Below are 22,909 nucleotides of genomic sequence, written 5' to 3'. Positions count from 1 at the left end.
TCATGCTCCCCACTCCGACGGGCGGACCGCGGAGTGTGGCTTGAAGGCATAGCATGCAATAGCTTTACCGCGGCAGTCCCCGAGTGCCACACGTCGTTTTTTTCTGAAGATCAAATAACATAAAAAAAACATTAATCATCTATTTTCAAAGATTAATGCAGTATGCAGATAGGCGTTTATTACAGTTACAGCCACATAAAGATAGGTGGTGTTACAAATGATTTGGTAGATTCCTCTAATACGAACGACTACTTTATTTCATAAGTAGTAGTCGTAAACAGTTTTGAATAGAAAATAAACTTCACTGTATGTAGGTACTAAAATAATACTTTAAAATATAATGATTTTATTTTTTCACTCGGGTTAAAAAAAAATGCTTGTCATTGCTGAATAGAGTAGATTTTCGTTAATAAAATAATGTTCATGATCGGTATTCGGTTCAGTTATGAATTTCTATGAATTTGTCCTAAAATAAAAGTATAATGAATTACATTGAAATAAAATTATATCTCCTTTATTTCAGTACATGAATGACTATCCTAAAATACGTATACAAGCTAGTAGAAAGTATAGTTCATACATTTGTTTGCTAATATATTTTATAAAGGATATGAAATAAAACACGCATAGATCGTCAAACAGATTTTAATTGAAATAACCTTAGTTTAATTAAATTACAAGGGTTTTAACAAGCCTATATTAAAAGGCCCCGTTTAGCTACATTATTATTTTAATATGAGGTATTTTATTATTTTACGATAATCACAATTTTTAAAAGGTGTTAGGTATATGAAAAACTACTCGTGTCCTAATATACTAAGGTGTGACAATACTTGTAATTAGATACTTGTTATCAGACCAATACCATTACATAGTAAATACATATCCCGTTAATAATATGTATAAATAAACGACATTTATTTTGTAGAAATAATGTGGTGTATCTCTAAAGGCACGGTGGCTTTTCACTTTTCCTCCTAAAGTATGAAAAATTATGTTTTACCCCAAGTGTTTAACGAGGCATGTTTAAAATTGGGACACACCCCGACATGCCTTGGGCTTCAATCTACAACGTTTATTTACCGCTTTTTGACTGTTTGTTTATCTTAACCACAAGACCTGTCACACCATAATACTTCTTAATAAATACAAAAAAGCGTTTATATGAAAGTATTGTTGGAGATAAAAATGTTTTACAGGACTCGAAAATTGTCCATCCATGATTTTAGTAGTTTTTACTTTTTAGTTAATTTTTATTATAGGGTATATCCGGGTAATTGTGAACGGGTGATTGGACACAACTCCACTGTCATTTTTACCTGTTCCAAATAACTATTCTTTGTCTTTAAATAATATTTCATTTTATAGATCCGATTTCAGTTTATCAAAGGATTGGAAATTCATCTGACTGATTATAAAAAAAAATCTTAGTTAATCTTAATTAGTTATTTCAAACCCCTGTTTACAATTACCCGGATTGATTGTATATCAAAACAAAATCCATTTAATGTAGCCGAAAGAAACGGATTATCGTACTCTGAAATTTGAGAAAAAAAATAAAACCAAAATAAACCAAAAAATAATTTTACTAAGACGCACACAACACAATATACATAATACATTATTTACCCGTTTCATTTTGGCCACCATAGCTTACATAACATTACTGCATAATTCCTCTTGAAGCAAATTTTTGGCAAGAATATGAAATTAATTTTTAAAATAATTTTGGGCATTACATTTGGCTTTTGACTAATTAAACATATACAATTAACTAAATAATAATCAAATTAGGTCCATATGTTTGAACAATTTTCATTCGAAGTAAAAGCAAAAACAATGCTTCTGTATAATGGGCCCTCTTCACAATAGGCAACGTTGGGCGAGTAGAGGTAATCACGATAGTGTAGAGGGCCTTAATGTCTATGATTGGCTGTCATTGTGTTCATTCATAATCGCCTTAAAGGCGGCAAACATCGACGAAGATTTGTTGGGCCAACGCTGCCAATTGTGATGGCTCATTACGTCATGTTATTTAAAATTCAACTAAATATCAAGTAATACAAACTACTCAAAAGTAGATTTACAACAAAGAACTTATGTATATGATCACACTAAAGTATATTATTTCATACATATTTCCGTAATCAGTTTTTACCAATAATAAAACGATTTATGAACCTGTCACTAAAAAGCTATAATAGCAAAAACATTCCATTCTAAGCTACAAACTCTCGTAGAAATAAAATTCCACATCAAAAAAAAAGGATATTTAATGAAAATTGGTACGACCACAATAAAGACTCCTTTAGCTATAGGTACATAAAAGATAAAAAGCATATATATGTATGCAAGTTGTTTCTAGAACAATAAAAAAATATTTTTTTACATTTTTTAATGTAATACATGATCTTCCAACTAAAAGTATAAACTTTTGTCAAAAAAGCTTTAATATACATGATGTCTGTTAAAATTGTGATTTACATAAATCAAGCATAATACATGGTATTCACTCAAAACTAAACTTGGTAAAAACCTCTAAACATCAAGTGTTTTAAACTATGTAAACATTTATTTCATCATTTATATTATATTTAAATTTTTAATACAACTATTCATATAGTTTAGTGGTTGATAAAATTATCACAAGTGACACAAACACATTTGATAACTGTTTAGTTTGTTTTTACAAAATTCTAAAATTGTGATGATATTTTGAAGTTTTCTTCCATACATTCGTATCCTTTACAAACATCCGTTCTTCATAAACGATTTTTGTTTATTTATATTTTGACTAATAAAGCCATCATGCAAAATGGACAATAAACTAGATCGTGTGTATCCACCATTATCTGCCTTGAACTAGCAACATCTCTAAACTACTCTATCATCTATGGAAACAACTTCGAATAGGAGGCAGTCTTTGGTGTTCATGTGATTTCTTATACAATACAAAGTGTGTAAATTTATTGCTCTCGATCAAATGTATCAACTAAGGAAATACTTCCTAACTGTAAATATATAGAATATATTCTTCATTATTCGTAACGATATAACATGAATTGCAATACAATAACTAGAATAAATTGTTTAAATATACTGTTTTGCGCTTACTCTAACGTGAACAGATCATTTTAATGCAATTATCTTATAGCTAATGTATTATAACACTACCTTAGCACTTTTGTTGGATAATATCTACTAGAAAAGGCGTTAGCTGTTCTGAATCGTTACGTCTCGCTCTGATTTAGTAGGATCTTATAGAGTTAGAGCGGGACAGTATTACTTTATCTATTTATACTCAACAATAATGTTGAAGTTATTAAAATGTAATAAAACGACTATTATATGCAAAATACGAAAAATAAGATGCCTTGAAGTGTTCATGTCTTTCAATACATACTTGACTAATTACATGATTATCGACACACAGTTCTAATAAAAACCTTGAAATAGTGTATAGTTTAATAATTGAAATATGTCACGCTTAAAATGAGTTATCACTGCTTATTTCGAATAAACGATTCGTCGATGTTATACCAATGTACTATTACTACTTAAATAAAGTTCTTAAATTAACTTTTTTCTCCATTTCTTAATAAAATACACTGGAAACACAAACACACATACACATTCCAATTTCATTCGTACATTGTAGCACACCTCTGCAATAGAAATAAACTTATTTCTATAAATATTTTCGAATACAAACATAGTATGTAAAACATGCTTTTAATGAAACGAATGAACTGTAGTAATTGCTCAACAAGCGACGCACCAAATACAATTTTACAAGAAAAATAGATAATAATTATATACATATTGCGAGAAAATTCGAAACAATAAGTTCAAAATTTTATACAACATTCTTTCACGGGAACAATCCTAACAAGACTAAGTTCTGTACCATATTATCAAATCTATATTTTCTACAAACCACTATATATCTATTTCTAGCAAATTCTAGTAACTTCTACGGAATTCTAAGGCCATTTATAATTTCATTTAGAATATGATCCATGGAGACATTGGGAAGACTGTCATTGTCTTGTATTTGATTTTGCTTCGTGGTTACTTATTGCAATAATTATCTTCATTCCCCTATACCTATTTGGGTAAAGGCCCTAGTAAATATATATTCATGATTTAATTTAACGTCAACAAATTACTAATCTATCGAACCTTAGTGTTTCTTATAGACCAACAATCACGTGTGTATAGATAAACTTCTATAATTATAGTAAATAATTATATCAATTCCAATTTTTGATGTGGTTATAATTGGTGTATATAAGGCTGATATATGATAGATAAGAGATAGTATAGGAAAAAGGACGTTATGACTTCAGAAAGACGAACTATTTTAATAGATTATTTATATGTTACTTGGGCTCATAAACTGCATAACGCTATAAAACCATTTTTAAATACAATTCTAGAACAATTCACCGACTACCTTACATTTGAGTACCTATTAATGTAAGCTATAAGAAGATAATATTGCCACAGTCAACATCGCATTTGCCTTTCACTCTAATTCTCGATAATTTTATTAATTACTAGCCTCAACATTTAACCGAAAATATACGTTACGTAGTTTATGAAGACTCAATCGATGTTTTATCCACTTTTCTTATAAAGCACTTTACATGATACATTCTGCACAAACTAACTGCGATCCTAGTTATCCCAACCACTCAACAATCATTCATTATTCCTTACAATTTCCACTTAAAATCCCTCACTCTATTTATTCTTCTCAAGCCGTCATTTTCACATTTTTCTTGTCCTTTTCTTTCATTATACCTTTAATCTCTCACTCTATTTATTCTTCTTTCTTCTCTTACTTCAAGCCGTCAATTCCCCATTTTTTCTTGTCCTTTTCTTTCACTATTCCTTTAAATCCACTTGAAATCCCTCACTCTATTCATTCTTTTTTCTTCTCTTACTTCAAGCCATAATTTTCCCATTTTGCTTGACAACACCATTAATTTTGGTCTCTTCCTGTACTGGTCGGCGTTTTCTATTATATTTTCTACTAAGCTTAACTAGCGGCATCACGAGGAGGACCAGCCCCGACAATCCAATGAACACGCCCGCTAAGTAGAAGGATAGGTCGTAGGAGTTCGTCATGTCGTACACCCAGCCTGGAAATTGGTAAGGATTACTTTAAAATTGGTTTTTGTGAAATTTATTAATAGTGGTAGAGATATTTATAAGTTATGTTACAGATTTGAACGGCCAATATACCAAGGCAGAAGACCTTAACATTATATCGATCTCTCTCGTGTCGACCAAGGCGCAATCGTCAAAAATACTAAAGGTATGTAATTTTGGAATATATGGATTCTTAACGCAAATAAAAACTACATTTATTAGCAAATGTAGCAATTCTATAGCTCTTATTCTGGTTCATTGTTAGATACTTTAAATTTTAAAGTACTTCAGTAAAGATTTCTCAAGTCAGCTTTCAGGTATTTATTGAAAAATATATATAAGTCTTTAAAACGGAATATCATTTGCTTGAAAAATAGTTATGGTGCGTTTATTCCAGCATAAATACGCCTTGTTCACACTACTAGCGTGATGTACGAAGTTATCGCTCCCACCCATATATACCTACTAATATAAAGATAATTACCAGCCAGTGGAGGTCCCACGAGGTTAGCAACTCCCTGCATCAACAATAACAACCCATAGGCGTTCGTAAACTTTTCCAAGGTGATTTGTTCCACCAATATTATACTGGTTAAGGAATAATTAGCTGCTATGAAGGCTCCGAAGGCTCCAGAAGCCGCTGCTAGCGTGATGTATGAAGTAAGGAGAGGTACTAGTAGCGTGACGATACCACATGCCACCATGCAGCCCGCGTATACGAGACTCGGGTTCACGCATTCCCAGTCGCCCACCCAGCCGAGCAGGATCTGGAATTGAGCAAAATATCGGTTAAAACTTTTGTTCAGACTGTTATAGATTTCAGAAAGAATAAATATATGGAAGATGGAATTCAGTTTGACTTCAGGGGTATACACTAAACTTAATGATATTTGAATATCATTACATAGATATATGTATAAAACAAGGTCACTGTCGCTGTCTGTCCGTCCCTATGTATGCTTTGATCTTTAAAATTACGCAACGGATTTTGATGGATATTATTATTGTAGTATAACATTTATTGAATTGTCTACAAAGCGAGCGAAGCCCTGCGCAGAAAGCTAGTGTGTTATAAAGTAGAATATCATATTTGAAACCTTAAAAATAATAAAGTTCTATTGAACTCGCGAATCGTCTGGTACCGGAATACGAATGGAAAGAAAACAATGAAGTATATAGTATGTTATTCCAGAGCTCCAAGAATTCGATTGATAATTTATATTGCTAGAATAGCCATTTTAAATTCCTTGAAGCAATTATTAAAATTTATAAGTTTAAGAATTAAATATAATATCTGTTCAGTAATATAATTCAGGAGTCTGTGTAACTTTTTTTTTATCTATTGCTTTTTACCATTGTAATCTGACTGAATTTAAGCCTGATACGATGAAAACGACGATTGACTAACATTACAATTTCATGTTACTACATTTCTGTTAAATAATTTGAACGTGAAATTTAAATAAATCAACATAATTTAACATTTTACTTTCACACTGTATGCCCGCAATATATACTTTAATTCTCCATTCAAACGGTACTCATACTATTCACAAATTGAGAATAAAAATGGTTCATTAAAAGAAAAAGCGAGTCCATCTGTTAATGAGTATATTTAATATTTATCCAGACCGACGAGGGCTTTCAATGCTAACGAATCTTGACAAAGTAGAAACTCGTAGTTCAAATATTTATCATTTTTAAAAGCACTACCGTTACGAATATTAAATGGAGTCCTGCACTTCACAATTGTGGAAGATTTAATGTATGTTTGAATTAAAAATATGAGTGTGCTCGGCCTCTATGAATTAGAGTGTTGAAATGTGGGTAAATATTACAGAATTGTTTAAAAGAAATTATTACAGAATTGTTTATACGGAAAAATGAAATTGCAGTACGAAATATATATGAAAAAAAAATTCTAAATAACAGTGGATTATTCTCTTGTGTTCACAAAAATATTTGTTGTTTATACGGCGACTCAAAATATTTATTATCATGAGATATTTTTAAGATAAAAATATGTACTTAAGCATATGCGTGAAATGTCACTTTGACATTTCATAAACCCATTATCATTTCAAAACCCTTTTTGTGACGTAATTCAATGCGATTATAGTGACACCTCTATTTGCCAGTCTTTGTTATCCACGTAAAATATTCAGTATTCACGTTTCTATCAAAACCACGAATAGTTGAGACAATTGAACGCACTATTACACACTCACGTTATAGTACTCACGAGAGATAACACGTGACACATCAACACATGCACATGTATATTTACATTATCAGGAGACCTTTGACGGACCGTTTGGAGAAGTTGTAGTACGGGAGCTAGCAACGTTTAAAAAAAAGTCATTTTAGTATAGTTGGGTTTTTGATATACTGTTTCTCTTGCTATTTCGGTTAGAGTCCGGGCTGTCTGGCTGGCCGCAGTGGTTGCGTTTATTAGTGCGCATCTTATCTGCACAGGAAAATATCCTTAATTTAAAGTCATTTTTTAACGCGTAATTTTTAATCTTTTGCCTTTAAATAGATCCATCAGACATAATTTTTTTATTGCAAGACGTTTTTTTCGTTGTAAAATAGGTGCCATACGCAATTTTTATTTCAAAATAACTAAAATGTCATCGAAATAAGTGAAATTACATCAACATGAGTCCGCTTAAAAGGTAAGTAATAACTTTATTATTTATATTATATTATCCTTTTTTAATACTTATATTGAATAATTAATAAACTAATATTTTTAATAGATGGTTTCATATTTATTACACTTTTGGGTATAAATATGAATTTGATGATATTTGTATTTTCTAGTGTTTGATTTTACGCGAGTATTATACATATTGAAATTAAAGACTTGGGAAAATAATACAATGAATAAATCGCGGTTAAAATCCGTTAAAAAGTCTTTAATTTCTTGATGATATTTGGTTTTTATCAAGTTTACATTAACGTCCTATTTGAGGTTCGTTGGGACAAAAAAAGGCGATATGGTAGATTGTTGCAAAAAAACTGTAAATAGTAAAATGAATATTATATATAGTATAAGTAACACAGTGATTACTTATCCTTCACTGGGACTCATGTTGATGTAATTTCACTTATTTCGATGATATTTTAATTATTTTGAAATAAAAATTGCGTCTGGCACCTATTTAACAACGAAAAAAACGTCTTGCAATAAAAAATGTATGTCTAATGGATCTATCTAAAGGCAAACGATTAAAAATTACGCGTTAAAAAATGACTTTAAATTAAGGATATTTTCCTGTGCAGATAAGATGCGCACTAATAAACGCAACCACTGCGGCCAGCCAGACAGCCCGGACTCTAACCGAAATAGCAAGAGGAACAGCATATCAAAGAACCAACTATACCAAAATGCTCACTTGTCAACGTTGCTACCTCCTAGAATATTGACTCACGCTACTAATATTGTAAATGCGAAAGTTTGTAAGCATATGTATGTTTGTTAGTTCTTCATATAAAAGTATGAACGGATTTGAATGAAATTTTAATGTAATATTAATATGTTATTAGAATAACACATGATTAAATAAGTTCTTGATTTTGGATGTAATCACGTAGTTACATAAAACCAGATTAAATAGATAGGATAGTTTTTTAGATCCTGATAGGGATTCATTCCATTCTTACTTGTGTCAATTTTGTACGTGACGTGTTAAAGGCTTGTTCCCTATTGTGTTACAGCTGTTTGAATATCTTAAGTAATCAGCACATGAGTTTATGTAACTGTTTTATCATTCGTTTATCAACTGAGTCTTATATGGGTCAAGATAAAACTACTACATTTCAATTTTTAATGAATCGAATGTATATTATACATTTTAGTACAAGTAAACGTCAGAATCATTAAGTTTATAAATAAATGGTTATAAGTATGAATAAAAATAATTATTCGCTATATTATAACAATGAGATATAACTCTCGCTATCACTCGTTTCTCAAGTGATCGATAATATAAATTAGATAAGAACAATACATCGTTAAAACGTTTAAAATAAATAAGAAACGTTTGAACAATCATAAGCAAATATATTATCTACTGTTATTATATTGCAATAAAATATTCAAACTCAAACTCAAACATTCATTTATTCAATTAGACTACTATTTAGTAGCACTTTCGAATCGTCATTACATAATTATTTTAACATTTACCACCGATTCGGAAAGCAGTGATCTATGGAGAAGAATCGGCAAGAAACTCCATAGTTGCTCTTTTAAAATCATGTAAATATTACAATATATGAAGCTTATATCTAACTACATAATATGCCAATGAACTGTCTTGTGGTTTTTACGCGACAACCCTCCATGGGTTTTTATCGTCCATATATTCCTGAATACTGTAGTACGCTCTCTGAACTAATACATTTTTTATATAAGTTTTAAATTTAGAACTACTAAACTCTTTAATATTGTGAGGAATTCTATTGTAAAAGCGTATACCTTGACCCATAAATGAATTTTTAACTTTAGCTAATCGGAAAAATGGCATTTCAATTCTATTCCTGTTCCTTGTGCCATAATCGTGTCTATCTCCTACTCTTGTGTGTAAGTCGGAGCTTTTGTGTACATGCAAAATATTATTAAATATATACTGTGATGGTACAGTAAGGATACCAGTATTCTTAAAATGATCTCTTAGTGAATCCCGAGCACGTAAATTATATATAGAGCGAATGGCTCTTTTCTGTAAGATAAATATAGTTTCTATATCTGCAGCCCTGCCCCACAGTAGAATTCCATAGGACATAATGCTATGAAAGTAGCTGAAATAAACCAGTCTAGCCGTATCTTCATCGGTGAGTTGCCTTATTTTTCGGACTGCATATGCAGCTGAACTGAGCTTACCTGCAGCGGTGTTGACATGGGCTCCCCACTGTAGTTTCTCGTCCAATGTTAACCCTAGAAATACAGTAGACTCAGTAGGATGCAATACCTCCCCGTTCAAGGTAATATCTCTGTTCAACTTTTTTACGTTAGGAAGTAGAAATTCAACACAAGTGGTTTTTTTGGCATTTAATAATAAATTATTGGCATTAAACCATTCAGATATGTGTAAAAGAGCACTGTTCACTTCGTCAACATTTGGGTCATGCCTATCCACATTAAAAATTAATGAGGTATCATCTGCAAACAGAACTATTTCACACCTATCCTGCAAATAATAGGGAAGATCATTGATATATACCAAGAACAAGAAGGGACCTAAAATTGACCCCTGTGGAACACCAATGTTAATTGACGCACCGCTAGAACGTTCTCCATTAACAACTACAGTCTGTATCCTATCATGCAGGTATGACGCTATGAGGTTCTGTGCTTTTCCTTTAATTCCATAGTGATTAAGTTTACGTAACAAAGTACAATGTTCAACGCAGTCAAATGCCTTGGAGAGGTCACAAAATATCCCCAGAGCATTTTTTGAGTTTTCCCATGCTTTATATATATGTGTTAGAAGTGCAACCCCAGCATCTGTGGTTGAGCGCCCCTTTGTGAAACCAAACTGTTTGGTGTGCAGTAAATCATTAGATGCAAAATGACTACTCAGTTGGTTTAATATTAACTTCTCGAATACCTTACTTAATGTTGGTAAAATAGAGATAGGTCTATAATTGTTACAGTCTTCTTGATCGCCCTTCTTAAATAGAGGTATAACTTTACTAAGCTTTAGTAAATTAGGAAATGTACCATAGTCACAACACTTATTAAATATAAAAGCTAAATTTTTCGCAATATTTTCTATGATATTATTAACTAAATTTACGGACATTCCCCAAAGATCACAAGTATTTTTTAGATTAAGCGTCTTAAAGGCAGTAACAATATCACTAGCAGTTACGTGTCGTAATTCAAATAATGTACTGCACCCCGCAACATGGTCCCTCAAAAAGGTTTCTGCAAGTGCTGAAGACGAATTTAAACTATTAGTAATAGTAACAGGGACACTACTGAAGAATTCTTCAAAAGCAAGAGCAACATCAGCACTTTTGTCAATAACCCTGTCATTATTTACAAGTTTTATAGTATTACTTGATTTGCTTTTACCCATTTCACCATTAATAATAGACCAAACTGTTTTAACTTTATTATCCGATTCGCGTATTTTATCTCTGATATACAATCGCTTCGCAGTAAAACAAACAATTTTAAAAGTTTTTGAGTAATTTCTAACATAACTAAGAAAAGATGGGTCTTTATTATATTGCTTCATACCATATAACTCATAAAGAACGATCCTACACCTATGTATGCTAGGTGTCGCCCATTTACTAAATGGTAAATCCTTGGTAATATTTAAAGATTTAACTTTAAATATTTTTTCAAATTCATTATGAACTAAATTGAAAAGATTTTTAAACATTTCACAAGGATTATTATTACAGGATTGATCATTCAGTACGGGCAGGTTTTTATTAATATTATCTCTAAATTTATTAATGCCTTTTTTACTTATAGGCCTAACATTAATTCTTTTAAATTCAGGTAAGCAATCCCATTCAAAAACTACTTTCTGGCCACAGTGATTGTATTGTATTGTATTGTATGTGTATTGTATTGTTTCAATAAATTATATTATAACTATCCAAAATACATGATTTTGACAAATAAAAATACATCCTAAAATTTATACTCTCTTGTAGGAAAATGTAGGTAGCTAAATATGCCATTGAATTAAAAATGTTTCTTCAATATCTGGGCTAGTATAATTTCAAATTATTTTGAAAGACGCTTTGCAATAAGACAATCTGATCGAGAATTACAATGTGAACATTTAAAAACCTCTTGTTCATAATTTTTGTTATCTATATTTTGAAAGTCCATTCACATTGCGTTAACATTGATGTTTACATTTATTCTGTGGTACATAAAGTTATGTTTACATAATATAATTTTAAAATTTTAGAACATTTTTGGATTATGGGTAATTTATTAATAACTAGGTTTCCACCCGCGGACTAGCCCGCGCAGTCAAAGAAAAACCCGCATACCTTGTTCCCGTTCCCGTGGGATTTCCGGGATTACGTCATTTTCCCGGGATAAAAAGTAGCCTATGTCCTTTCTCAGGTATCAAAATATCTACATACCAAATTTTATGAAAATTGGTTCAGTAGTTTAGGCGTGATTGAGTAACAGACAGACAGACAGACAGAGTTACTTTCGCATTTATAATATTAGTATGGATTTTCATAGTTGGTTTTAAATAATAGTAAAAAAAAGTTTAACCCATTGAGCCCCGAGCGGCCACGGTCGGTCCACGACACAATAGATTTTCTATTGTGTCTGTGATTCCGGGGGCTGAGTTAGTAAATCATTTCAGTCTATCAACGGCAACCTAAATGTTGATGTATATTATAAATCTTCATACTATCTTGCTGCTGCTACTCAAATGTTGATAACAGAAACTACTTCAATGTAAATGTATTTGATTATAAAAATCAAGAACAAGGATATTTAGTGCGAGCGATAACGTTCAAACCTAAAACATACATGATAACAAATACAAAACTATTAATGTATTGGAGGCGTTTGTCTACAACGTTTGAGTTATATTATATGGGCTAATGCTTCTATTACCATGTTGGTAAGGATAATCCATCTATAACATGTTTGGAAAGCCTAAGATGTTTTAAAATTTAAATAGTGAATGAGATTTATATAGACAAGGAAAATTTTATTAAAAATATTGGTCCAATGATTTCAGAGACGCTTTGATACAAATATATGGAACTACGACTATATTTTATAATTTTCAAGAATATGAATTAAATCAATCTATTGAAAACACACATAAAGAGAGGAAACCTCTCACACCTATGTTCCAAATATAAAAAGAAAGTAAGTACATAGAAACTAAATTAACACTCACCTCTCCAAACATATTCAATATTCCAATAATAGATATCAGCATGGACGACTGCGACTCATTGAAGCCCATACTGAGTCCGTTATCAGCAATGTACACATACGGCACATCATACCACATGTATAGCAGAAAGTTCGAGATCGCGAAGACCAAAAACGCCGGGTTCCGGAAGTGAGAGAAGTCCAACACGTCCACGACAAGGTCCCAGAAGTCCCAGAGACCGGCGTACCATTGTAACTGGAATTAGTTGAAATAAAAATTAACGATTTATGAAATTTAAAGTAGGTAGTAGAGTATAAACAAGAATCAATTTAAGCTCAAGACAATCTTTGGCAGCAACCGAACTAAAAATAGAAAAAAGATTGATCAAGATCCAAACAAATTCCGGTGACAAAACAAACCCAATAAGTTACAGTTGAGAACCTCCTACTTTTTTTGAAGTTGGTTAAAAATGTGAATTTAATTCCTTGTGAGTGTTATGCATCATCCATCATTTTGTTTGCTCTTTTTGCTATTCCACAATTATCTAATAGCATTGAGTATTTGTGAAGGCTTGTTTACCAGGGGGTGCGACATTTTGTTGCAATATTTTTATAACAATACTAGCGGTCCGCCCCGGCTTCGCCCGTGGTACATATTCACGTTTTCTCTACATAAGAACCATCCTCATACTTCAAGGAATATTATAAAAAAAGAATTAACGAAATCGGTTCAGCCGTTTTCAAGTTATGCGCTTACCAACACATTTTGGGATTCATTTTTATATTATAGACTAGCGGTCCGCCCCGGCTTCGCCCGTGGTACATATTCACGTTTTCTCTACATAAGAACCATCCTCAAACTTCAAGGAATATTATAAAAAAAGAATTAACGAAATCGGTTTAGCCGTTCTCAAGTTATGCGCTTACCAACACATTTTGGGATTCATTTAATTATATTATAAGATAATATGTATTGGTGTAGGATCTAAAATTTTTAAATTTTCTTCTTCTGGCCGAGAGAAATACTAAAAAAATATAGCCACTGACATGTCGGTTCCAGCCCAAAATCGGTTCAGTAGTTTTGAAGATGAATTACAAACATACAAATATTTGGCATTTGCTCTTTATTTGGTTTAATAGTGTAAGTATAAATAAGTACAAGTAAAGTTAACAACTCGTACGCCAAATAAGCGCAATGAATAAAATAACAGTATTATATCTCACCTTTTCTTTAGCAATGGTAGTCATGGAATTCCGGAATATATTAGGACAGGACGAAGCTCTTAATCTATAACGATTAATATTGAGCATAGCACCCCTATACGTCAAAGAATGTCTATGTATTCTTAAATCTTTCAAAAACGCTGGAGGCTTTTTAGTGGAGCCAGCTCCTTGTCTTCTAAGCCACAGGGATAAAGCCGCTTTATCGTGCAGGGGCGCTCTTGAGGTATTTGTTGTTGTTGCATTTGATGCGGTAGTAGGCGACGTTGGTCCCGGAGACAAACAGCCAGGAGACATCAGCGCCTTTGGAGGTGACTGCTCGTGCAAACGGCCGCTGTCACTAAAACTCCTTGATGGCAGCATCACTCCCGGATAGTTATTTTGAGCCATAATCGCATACGCTCGTCCCTTGCTAGACATCATTTCAAATATTTCTAAAGATACACCTTCATCTCCAGTCATGAATGTCGGTAAGTCCACAAGTGAACTGAATTGCGGTACTATCGATGTCGTCACGGCTTCAATGTCTTCATTTTCTCCTACTTTACTAGATCCTGCAGCACTACTTTTGCTATCAGAGAAACTATCAGCGGAAGAACCAAAGCGTTTATTTCGCTTTCGTTCACGTCTCCTCTTTCGTTCTTTCGCCCTTTCTTCATTCATTGTGGCCGTCCATGGCAGATCTCTGAATAGCAAACCACACACTGCCATGTTTAGGAAAAATCCTGCTAGAATAAGCGTAGTACCTCGCCATCCATATTCGTCGAGCAAAATGTAGGTCAATGGTGCAAATATAAATGTACCAATACCACTACCACAAACAGAAATTCCAGTCGCTAACGATCGCTTTTTCTCAAAATAGTATGCTACTATCACTACTGCTGCTACGTAACATAAACTCAATCCGAAACCGGCCATAATACCGAACGTCAAGAACAATGTTTCCATATTGTCCACAAAAGCTGAGATTACAAATCCTATCGATGCTAGTATCGAACCGAAAATGGTCATACGCCGACAACCATATCTATCGGTCAGAAAACTTGCAATGGGGCCTGACAGCAGCGGCATCGCCATAAAGATACCAGCGATCCAGGCGGTTTTTCCCTTACCCTCGCCAAAGTACTCCAGAAAATGTGGAAAGAATACACCGAAACTGAACGTGATGCCGTCCGCGATGAGATTGACCATGAAAGAGGCGAACACGATTACCCACCCCCAGCCGCCGTCGGGGGGCCGGGCCTCTGCGATGGAGACGTCTTCATCGTCCGAGCTCGAGCTAGAGCTGGACACCGAGACCGCCGCGGGCGGGGACTGAGCGTCGAACTGAACGTGGAGCAACCGTCCATTTTTCCGCGGCACTTCACTGACACTGAGCGGGTCGCGGAGCAAGGGCTCGCTCTCGGGGATACAAGGCAGCGCACGCGGCGCGGGCCGCGAAGTCTCTGGGTCGTTTAAGGCCTCCGCGGGCGGGACGGGCGTGTCGACGGTTCCGCCGGGTCCTCCTTGGAGCGGCCTATTATTCGCGCGATCCGGCGACGGCGAGAGGCGCGCGCGGTCCATTCCGGCAACGCTCGGCGAAACTGCGCGCGCAACGTGTGCAGCGCGTGGTCAGCAGTTCGCCGGGCTTCCATGCGTATACCGCAGCGCCGTCGTGACCTCATGCTGTAACAAATTATACATTATTAAAACACCTGTCATAATTATTTAAGCTTTATGAATTAAAACAGAAATAAAAGCTCGTATGTACCCTATGCTATCATATTTCCATTACGATATTACATTGTTATTAAATGAACCGAGAGGTATGGATTTCATGGCAATGCAATTAGCTAAAGTAATTACTAAACCACAACATTCAGCAGCATTATTAAACAAGTAGATACGTAATAAGTACGTATAGCTTCTGCCTCGACTCTGACCACACATATCTTTTGATTACTATTTGTATTTGGATTATATATACAAGTGTTACATAAAGAACATGAAATATTCAGCACATTACATAAAAACAATCACACGTAGAGAGAACGCAAAAATATTTCAGTGTATACGAGAAAAATAACGAGCAGCAAGGAAAATAAAATGCTGTAATTACTGGCCGACCTCCAAACATAATATACGGGGTCACGTTTCATTCTCATGGGAAATCTCTGTTAAATGAGGTGACATAAAACTCAGTGACCATTAATGGGTAAAGTTATATGATAACCATAACTACGTAATCACCTTTATAATGATAATAAAAATAAAACTATTAAACCCAAAATTTGGATATGAAAATGTTTCAGTTTATCTGAAATGAATGCGTAAATATCATTTCTATTCGGATAATGTTCAGACTAAATTAACTCTTTGAAAGAGACATAAAAACAATGTGACATTTCTCATAATAGCAAAACACGTGTTTTGATTACGTAACGTAAATGGCTTTTCATTGCGTATGAAAATGTGTCGTATAGCGATGTTATACAAGAATAATGTTATTTTTAACCGACTTCAAAAAAAAGGAGGAGGTTATCAATTCGGCCGGTATGTTTTTTTTTTTTTATGTATGTACACCGATTACTCCGAGGTTTCTGAACCGATTTACGTGATTCTTTTTTTGTTCGATGCGTGATGGTGTCGAATTGGTCCCATAAAAATTTTATTCGGATAGGCCCAGTAGTTTTTATTTTATGAGCATTTTTGTCTGTAGGTATTTGTGAATTTTGCAAGTGCAAGTTTGAAGTCGGTTGTTTTTAACGCAGTTATTACTTGTAAACTCTTATAAAAGATACAATAAATCGTATTTTAAGAAAGTTAATAATCGTATTTTAAGATGCCCGTAGTAAATTGAATACAAATGACATTGTATTACAACTAGATAACCTAGCGACTTCTTGGCCTCATGAATTTTCATAAGTATTTTCTTTGTGATTTTTATTCTGTTTTATAAATTGCTGTTATTTGGGGCGAAAACGAATAACAAATAAGGTTCATAAACGTCGATCTAGCCGTTTGTTAGAATCAAAAGTAAGATAGAGAACCTTGTCTCGACATTTAATTTCCAGATGAAAATTATATTTTATAAAAAAAAAATAAATACCTGAAAGGTAGACTTTTTGTTGCGAGATTTCATTGTAAGGGTCCGTGTTCCGTGACTAATAAGTGATTATAACCAAAATGATTCAATCTCTGAAATTAATAAATTATACATACTCTTTTATCAATGGAGCCATTTATTAATTATCTACCAATAGAGTTGCCTTAAAAATAGGATCATATGAATATTTAAAATTAAATTTTAAAAACTATTTTGTTTGTTAACCAAGTTCCAAGCTAAATCACAACTCTCATTGTTCACAAACTCAGTAACTAAACCACGAAATTCGTGATTTATCTCCAAACTTAGCTTTATTTGACTCAAGCCAAGTTCACGTAATCTCGATCGACCTTCGTCGCAAGGGCGCTAAAACGCTGGAAGAATCTTGACGCGACAATTGAATTAATTATTTCCGCTAATGCTTTGAAGTGTCGCTTAAATTTTGTAGAATGCACGAGAAATTGTGCCATTTTAAATTTTTTTCATTAAAACATCTTATGATGCCGTTAACAAAATCATCACCGTCATCATAATGGTACTTAATCTGATATTGTATTTATAAATGTACTTATAATAATCATTTCACGTCCGTGTTTTTACAACAAGAATCACTATAATGTGTCCTTTCAAAAGGATCCATTTATTTTAAGTTAATTAACTTCCTTTAAACACTGCTGGCGTGAAAACAACACATAAAGTTACATGTATGCATAAATTAACGGTATTTCCTCTTAACTATATGCTTTGTTTATGAGCGAGCAAAGGAGCTTATAATAAAATGTATTAGTAAAAATATAAATTTACTAATACATATTGCAACATTATCGTCGAAACTCGAAACATATCCACTAAGCTCTAACAAGATTACCTACTTATAAGTAATGCGACGTAATATTTACACAAACAACATTCCGAGAACAAAATATTACCCGAAAACTGCTGAAATTTTTCTACCGTAAACATAATCGATACAGAAACTTTACAGGTCATGGATTTCATTAGCAGCCACTGATTAACATTTCTAGATGTCGAGAGCATACGACCTAAATGGGAAAAGCGCAAAGTTGCAATTTTCTCAAACGAAAAAATTAACCTTTGATGATTGGAAAGTCATTGAGTCCGAATCAGTGATTATTAATTAGATTCAGCTCTGGCTCTTAAAGTTTCTAAATAGGATGGTCTTTGAAAGTTTGTTGGTGAATTTAATGAATACAGTTCTAATAAATAAATATTAAATGCAGTCTTCTGGTGCTCAACTAAGCAAAGGTACATTGATAACACGATAATAAACATATTGTACAACGTGAGAATACATAACTGTCTAGAGACCCAGACAATAGAAAAACATTATTTTTATCCATATAGTTTCCCAGTAGGGATCGATCCATATCCTCTGCGTAAGTCTACCTCACTAACAACTGCGCCATTATTGAATATCTAACTTGACTAAAACTATTCCTAAAAGCAAAAAATACACATGAATGTGCAAATATCTAGTCAAATCTCCGATATTAATTTATTGCCGGAAGCATATCAAATATTGGATCATTTCAAGATTATTCAACACGTGATGAGCAGAATTCAACCTTCGCATTTCCGAGAAAAATTATCCAATTCCTTAAACTGGAGAAGGCAAGTCTGACGTGCTCCTGGCTTACATCCAGCGTGTCATACACTTTATGTCAAATAATTCGTGTGTTTGCCAACAAACACCTACCGACAGACGTGAGAACAGATGCTACGTAAGGTTGATAAACTTTTTCCTAGAAAAATGCATGCATATGTAACTCTGGTAGATGGATTTGAGTGTAGAATTTTCTAGAACCGATTTATTTAAAACTGCAAGCAAATAATGAGCAAATATCGGAAATAATGAGAACACGAAATGAAGATACCTATCTCGGATCACAAGACAGAAATAATGGCTCCGTAAATAAATGTGTAGGAATAATTTATTAATTTTAACGAGGTTTTATTTCGATTATTCGTCCCGGATACTAACAATAAAATCACGTTAAAAATGTGTTTATAATTACATATTCGTTTTAAATAATTATAAAAAAAATAAACTTGTTCCTATAATTTCTACTCTTGTTGAATGATTACTAAAGATTTTTTCTAAACAAACCAAATCAAGGCACGATAAATGATCGTAATGGATTTTTTTACTGAGTTGTTCTACTGATCTAAATCTGATAAAATCATTTTATACAATGCCAGCGTTTCTTATCTCGCGTAATTATTTCCAATCACTATCAGGATAATGGTTAGTCATTTCATAATCCGTAAAAAGGACACCGACTTATTCAGTGATAAAAATACTGCATATTTAAAGACATTTTGATGCATTCAATTGATATTTTCGATTAAAAAATTGTCATCTCGAAAAGCTGCATAATTACTGGAATTCTATACATTCGTTGTCATATTAGATTCATATCAATTCATTTTAACGTTACGCTATTGTAACATTGAAAACATTGTGTCCATAGCTGAAATAACAATGAGTACTGAATTAATAACATCTCTGCAGTTGTATTGTTTAATTATTGATACAGGATGTACTAAAGTATTTATTGTTCCCGGCGAGTTTCCGTTCTATTGGTCCATGGGGATTGTCATGTCTGTAAGCAGTTTTAATTCTAGTGTGGAAAAATGATAGAGCTATATAGGTCGTATATCGCCATCACTTTCCCACACTGGAAACAATACTGCTTTAACCCATTGAGCCCCGAGCGGCCCGATCGGGCCACGACACAATAGATTTTCTATTTTGATTTTGATTTTGATTCCGGGGGCTGAGTTATTACGACATGTAATTCTCCATATCGAAAAGTGATAGAATGTACTTGTGTTTGCTTGCAGTTTGCATACCTACATGTCCCTAGTGTATTTGACTAGTACATACATAAGAATGTGCAAAATTAGGCAAGAATATTGTTTACCAAAGATATAAGGTTACACTATGTGATACAAGATTAACTTAATCTTTACATTGACTTTACAAGAAACCGTACTTTGGTTCTACTTGTGTAGATACTTTGCCGTATACGAGTGCAACGATGTAGGTTACCTACAATATAAAATACTTCTACACAGAAATATAGGTACACTAACAATGCCAATCAAAATACATTCCACATAATTGCTCAAAGAAAATCTCTTCACGTTTTAGTGCCCTAAGAGGTTCTCTCTAATCCAATTTTACTCCCATTTTAATCGCTCATAGTAAACAAAACACCTAGCTGCAAAAAGAAAGTCCTCTCCATCATCACCAAAACGTCATCTCCAATACAATTTTACTGCCATTTATATTTTATACTAGCTGTGCTCCGCGGTTTCACCCGCATTGCTCCGCTCCTATTGATCTTAGCGTGATGATATATAGACTATAGAAAAACATTATTTCCTCGATATATGGGATATCTAACACCGAAAGAATTTTTCAAATCGGACCAGTAGTTCCTTAGATTAACGCGTTCAAACAAAAAAACAAACTCTTCAGTTTTACAATATTAGTATATACTCTTTATCCCATATCAACGTGGGTGGTGTTATCCCTCCACGTCGCGTGACACGGCTATTGTCTCAACGACCATTACCCACTTACCACACCATTCAAGCAATCAAACTGTTAACAGTTAAACGAATCACTGAACGCTAACAGGATAAAAATGTTGGTATTAAATAAAACGCGGCAGTTATTGTGTTTTGTAATTTATGTTGTTTGTAACTGAGAACTAAGTCATATTTTATTTAAGAAGGATTTAGATAGATTCACTGTATTTTAGAAACAAATCAAAGAAGAAGATTTTAATATTCCCAAAGTATTTATAAAAAATTTATTATTAAAACGTTCTAAATTAGTCAAATAGATTTACAAAGAGGACTAGAAACTTCGCACCTAAATACGACCAAATTCTTGGAATTGTATCGATAAAGTTTCAGCGAAGTTAATCTAGATCAGCTTATTGACGGAATACTATCCACAGTTCTATTGAAAATTCAAATACTTTGTTATTATCTAAAACACCTAAGTACATTAGGATATTTGAAACAGTAAACAATCTCGATCGGTAAATGGTAATAGCAAAAAAAATATTCTTTATAAATATTAAATTGTTCAATTCAAATACAAACAGATTATGACAATGGAAGGCGTTATCGGATTTTTGCCCAAGTCGGATCCATAATATTGTAATTACTTTTACACGCCTTTTTTACACTTGGTCGCGTGTTGCCACAAAACAGTGTAAAAACTTCGCAGCGTCAACTCCATTGAAAATTCTCTTTCTACAACAAGTCAGATGTGCTGAAAAATGTTCTACAAATTCCGAGATAAATGTGCTCCGGTTTCTGTGAAATTAAGCTACGGTGGCATAAAGTTTACGTTCCGGAAAAAGGCTTTCAGCTCGTTGGCGTAATGCCAACTTGTGACGTAAGAAGGTTAAGATTTCGGGAGGTTCAACGTTCACGCGAGTGTCAAATCTATCTCGGATTAAGAGCTATTGGATGTACGAGGGAAATACATTGATTTGGGATTAGGCTCTCATACACATATACATAAAGAAACGCAGATTAATCATAAGTGTAAATACTAAATTTATATATTCGTTTTATCGACCTTTAGAGTAACTAGAGGTTTAAAATTCGTTACGTTTTATTTATTTTTTTGTAAAGTACGTGTGAATCACGTTGTGTCTAGACGCTAAATGCAATTTCAGGATAATGGCAGCTATTTGTTCAGGTAATGTTGTATTTTCATTTAAACTTCACGCAACTACAAATAAAATAAAGAGTTTAATAACTATTGCGCATTTGGTTAAAACTTTAAACTGTACCAATGTAGTTAGTCAGTAAGTACGAGATCGTAAACTTAATTAAAACAAAACAAAATTTAAATAATTATAAAACTAAGTCCATTCATTAAACAGTCAGAACTCAAAACAAAACTTAACTCATTAGTAATTATTAGGCATTTGCGCTGCAGTATTATTCGACAAGTTAATTTAATTGCAATGAATTCTAAGAACATCCAAACTTAAATACTATTCACAAATCAAAAATTAGGTACATTTATGTACTTCATGCTACATACATAACTAAGGGCTTAAGACTTTGGTTATGTACATTGGAGAGCTCTTTCGTTTCACACTATCACTACAAAAATTTCTCAACAATCCAATCACAAGTGGCAAGTCAAGACTCCCATTTTAAAAAGCTTAAACAAAACATTTCGGAAGTCCATTAAGTCAAGCTTATCTCCTGGTTAACGACATCAACCCGTAATCATTATGCTACAATTAACTAGAAGAAAAGCGTAGGTCACAGTATGATAGTGTTATCAGAGACGCATGTCTGGTATGACCGGCCTTTAATAAATTTAAAATGTCCACTCTTTATATGAGCTAAGTTTTATAAAACTTCTATTGGTGTGGGATGTTTCGTCTTATAAAATAAGCAATGCACGCTGTTTTTTTTTTTTCTCAAATTATCATACCAAAACGGAATCAAAAACTAACCTAATTTTGTAACCTAAGTTTCATTGATTGAGTGATGAT

The 22,909-nt window shown here is 33.2% G+C and overlaps 1 protein-coding gene across 2 annotated transcripts in view; it reads right to left on the bottom strand.

Annotated features, from left to right (window-relative positions):
* Window positions 1–629: 629 nt before the first annotated feature.
* Window positions 630–22,909, bottom strand: part of LOC123695856 (monocarboxylate transporter 1-like) — a 43,403-nt gene continuing 21,123 nt past the window's right edge. For both annotated transcript variants that reach the window (XM_045641799.1, XM_045641800.1), the window contains exons 2-5: window positions 14,267–15,928; window positions 13,065–13,298; window positions 5,642–5,924; window positions 630–5,147 (exon numbers count right to left, since the gene is read on the bottom strand). In XM_045641799.1, the coding sequence (XP_045497755.1) occupies window positions 4,951–5,147; window positions 5,642–5,924; window positions 13,065–13,298; window positions 14,267–15,826 (2,274 nt within the window). In that variant the 5' untranslated portion in view covers window positions 15,827–15,928 and the 3' untranslated portion in view covers window positions 630–4,950. The remainder of the gene's footprint in view (window positions 5,148–5,641; window positions 5,925–13,064; window positions 13,299–14,266; window positions 15,929–22,909) is intronic.

The sequence above is a fragment of the Colias croceus genome, chromosome 11, assembly GCF_905220415.1.
Source record: "Colias croceus chromosome 11, ilColCroc2.1".
Classification (NCBI taxonomy): domain Eukaryota; kingdom Metazoa; phylum Arthropoda; class Insecta; order Lepidoptera; family Pieridae; genus Colias; species Colias croceus.
Note: the sequence above shows the minus strand (reverse complement) of the source record. Positions and strands in the feature narration are given on the sequence as shown.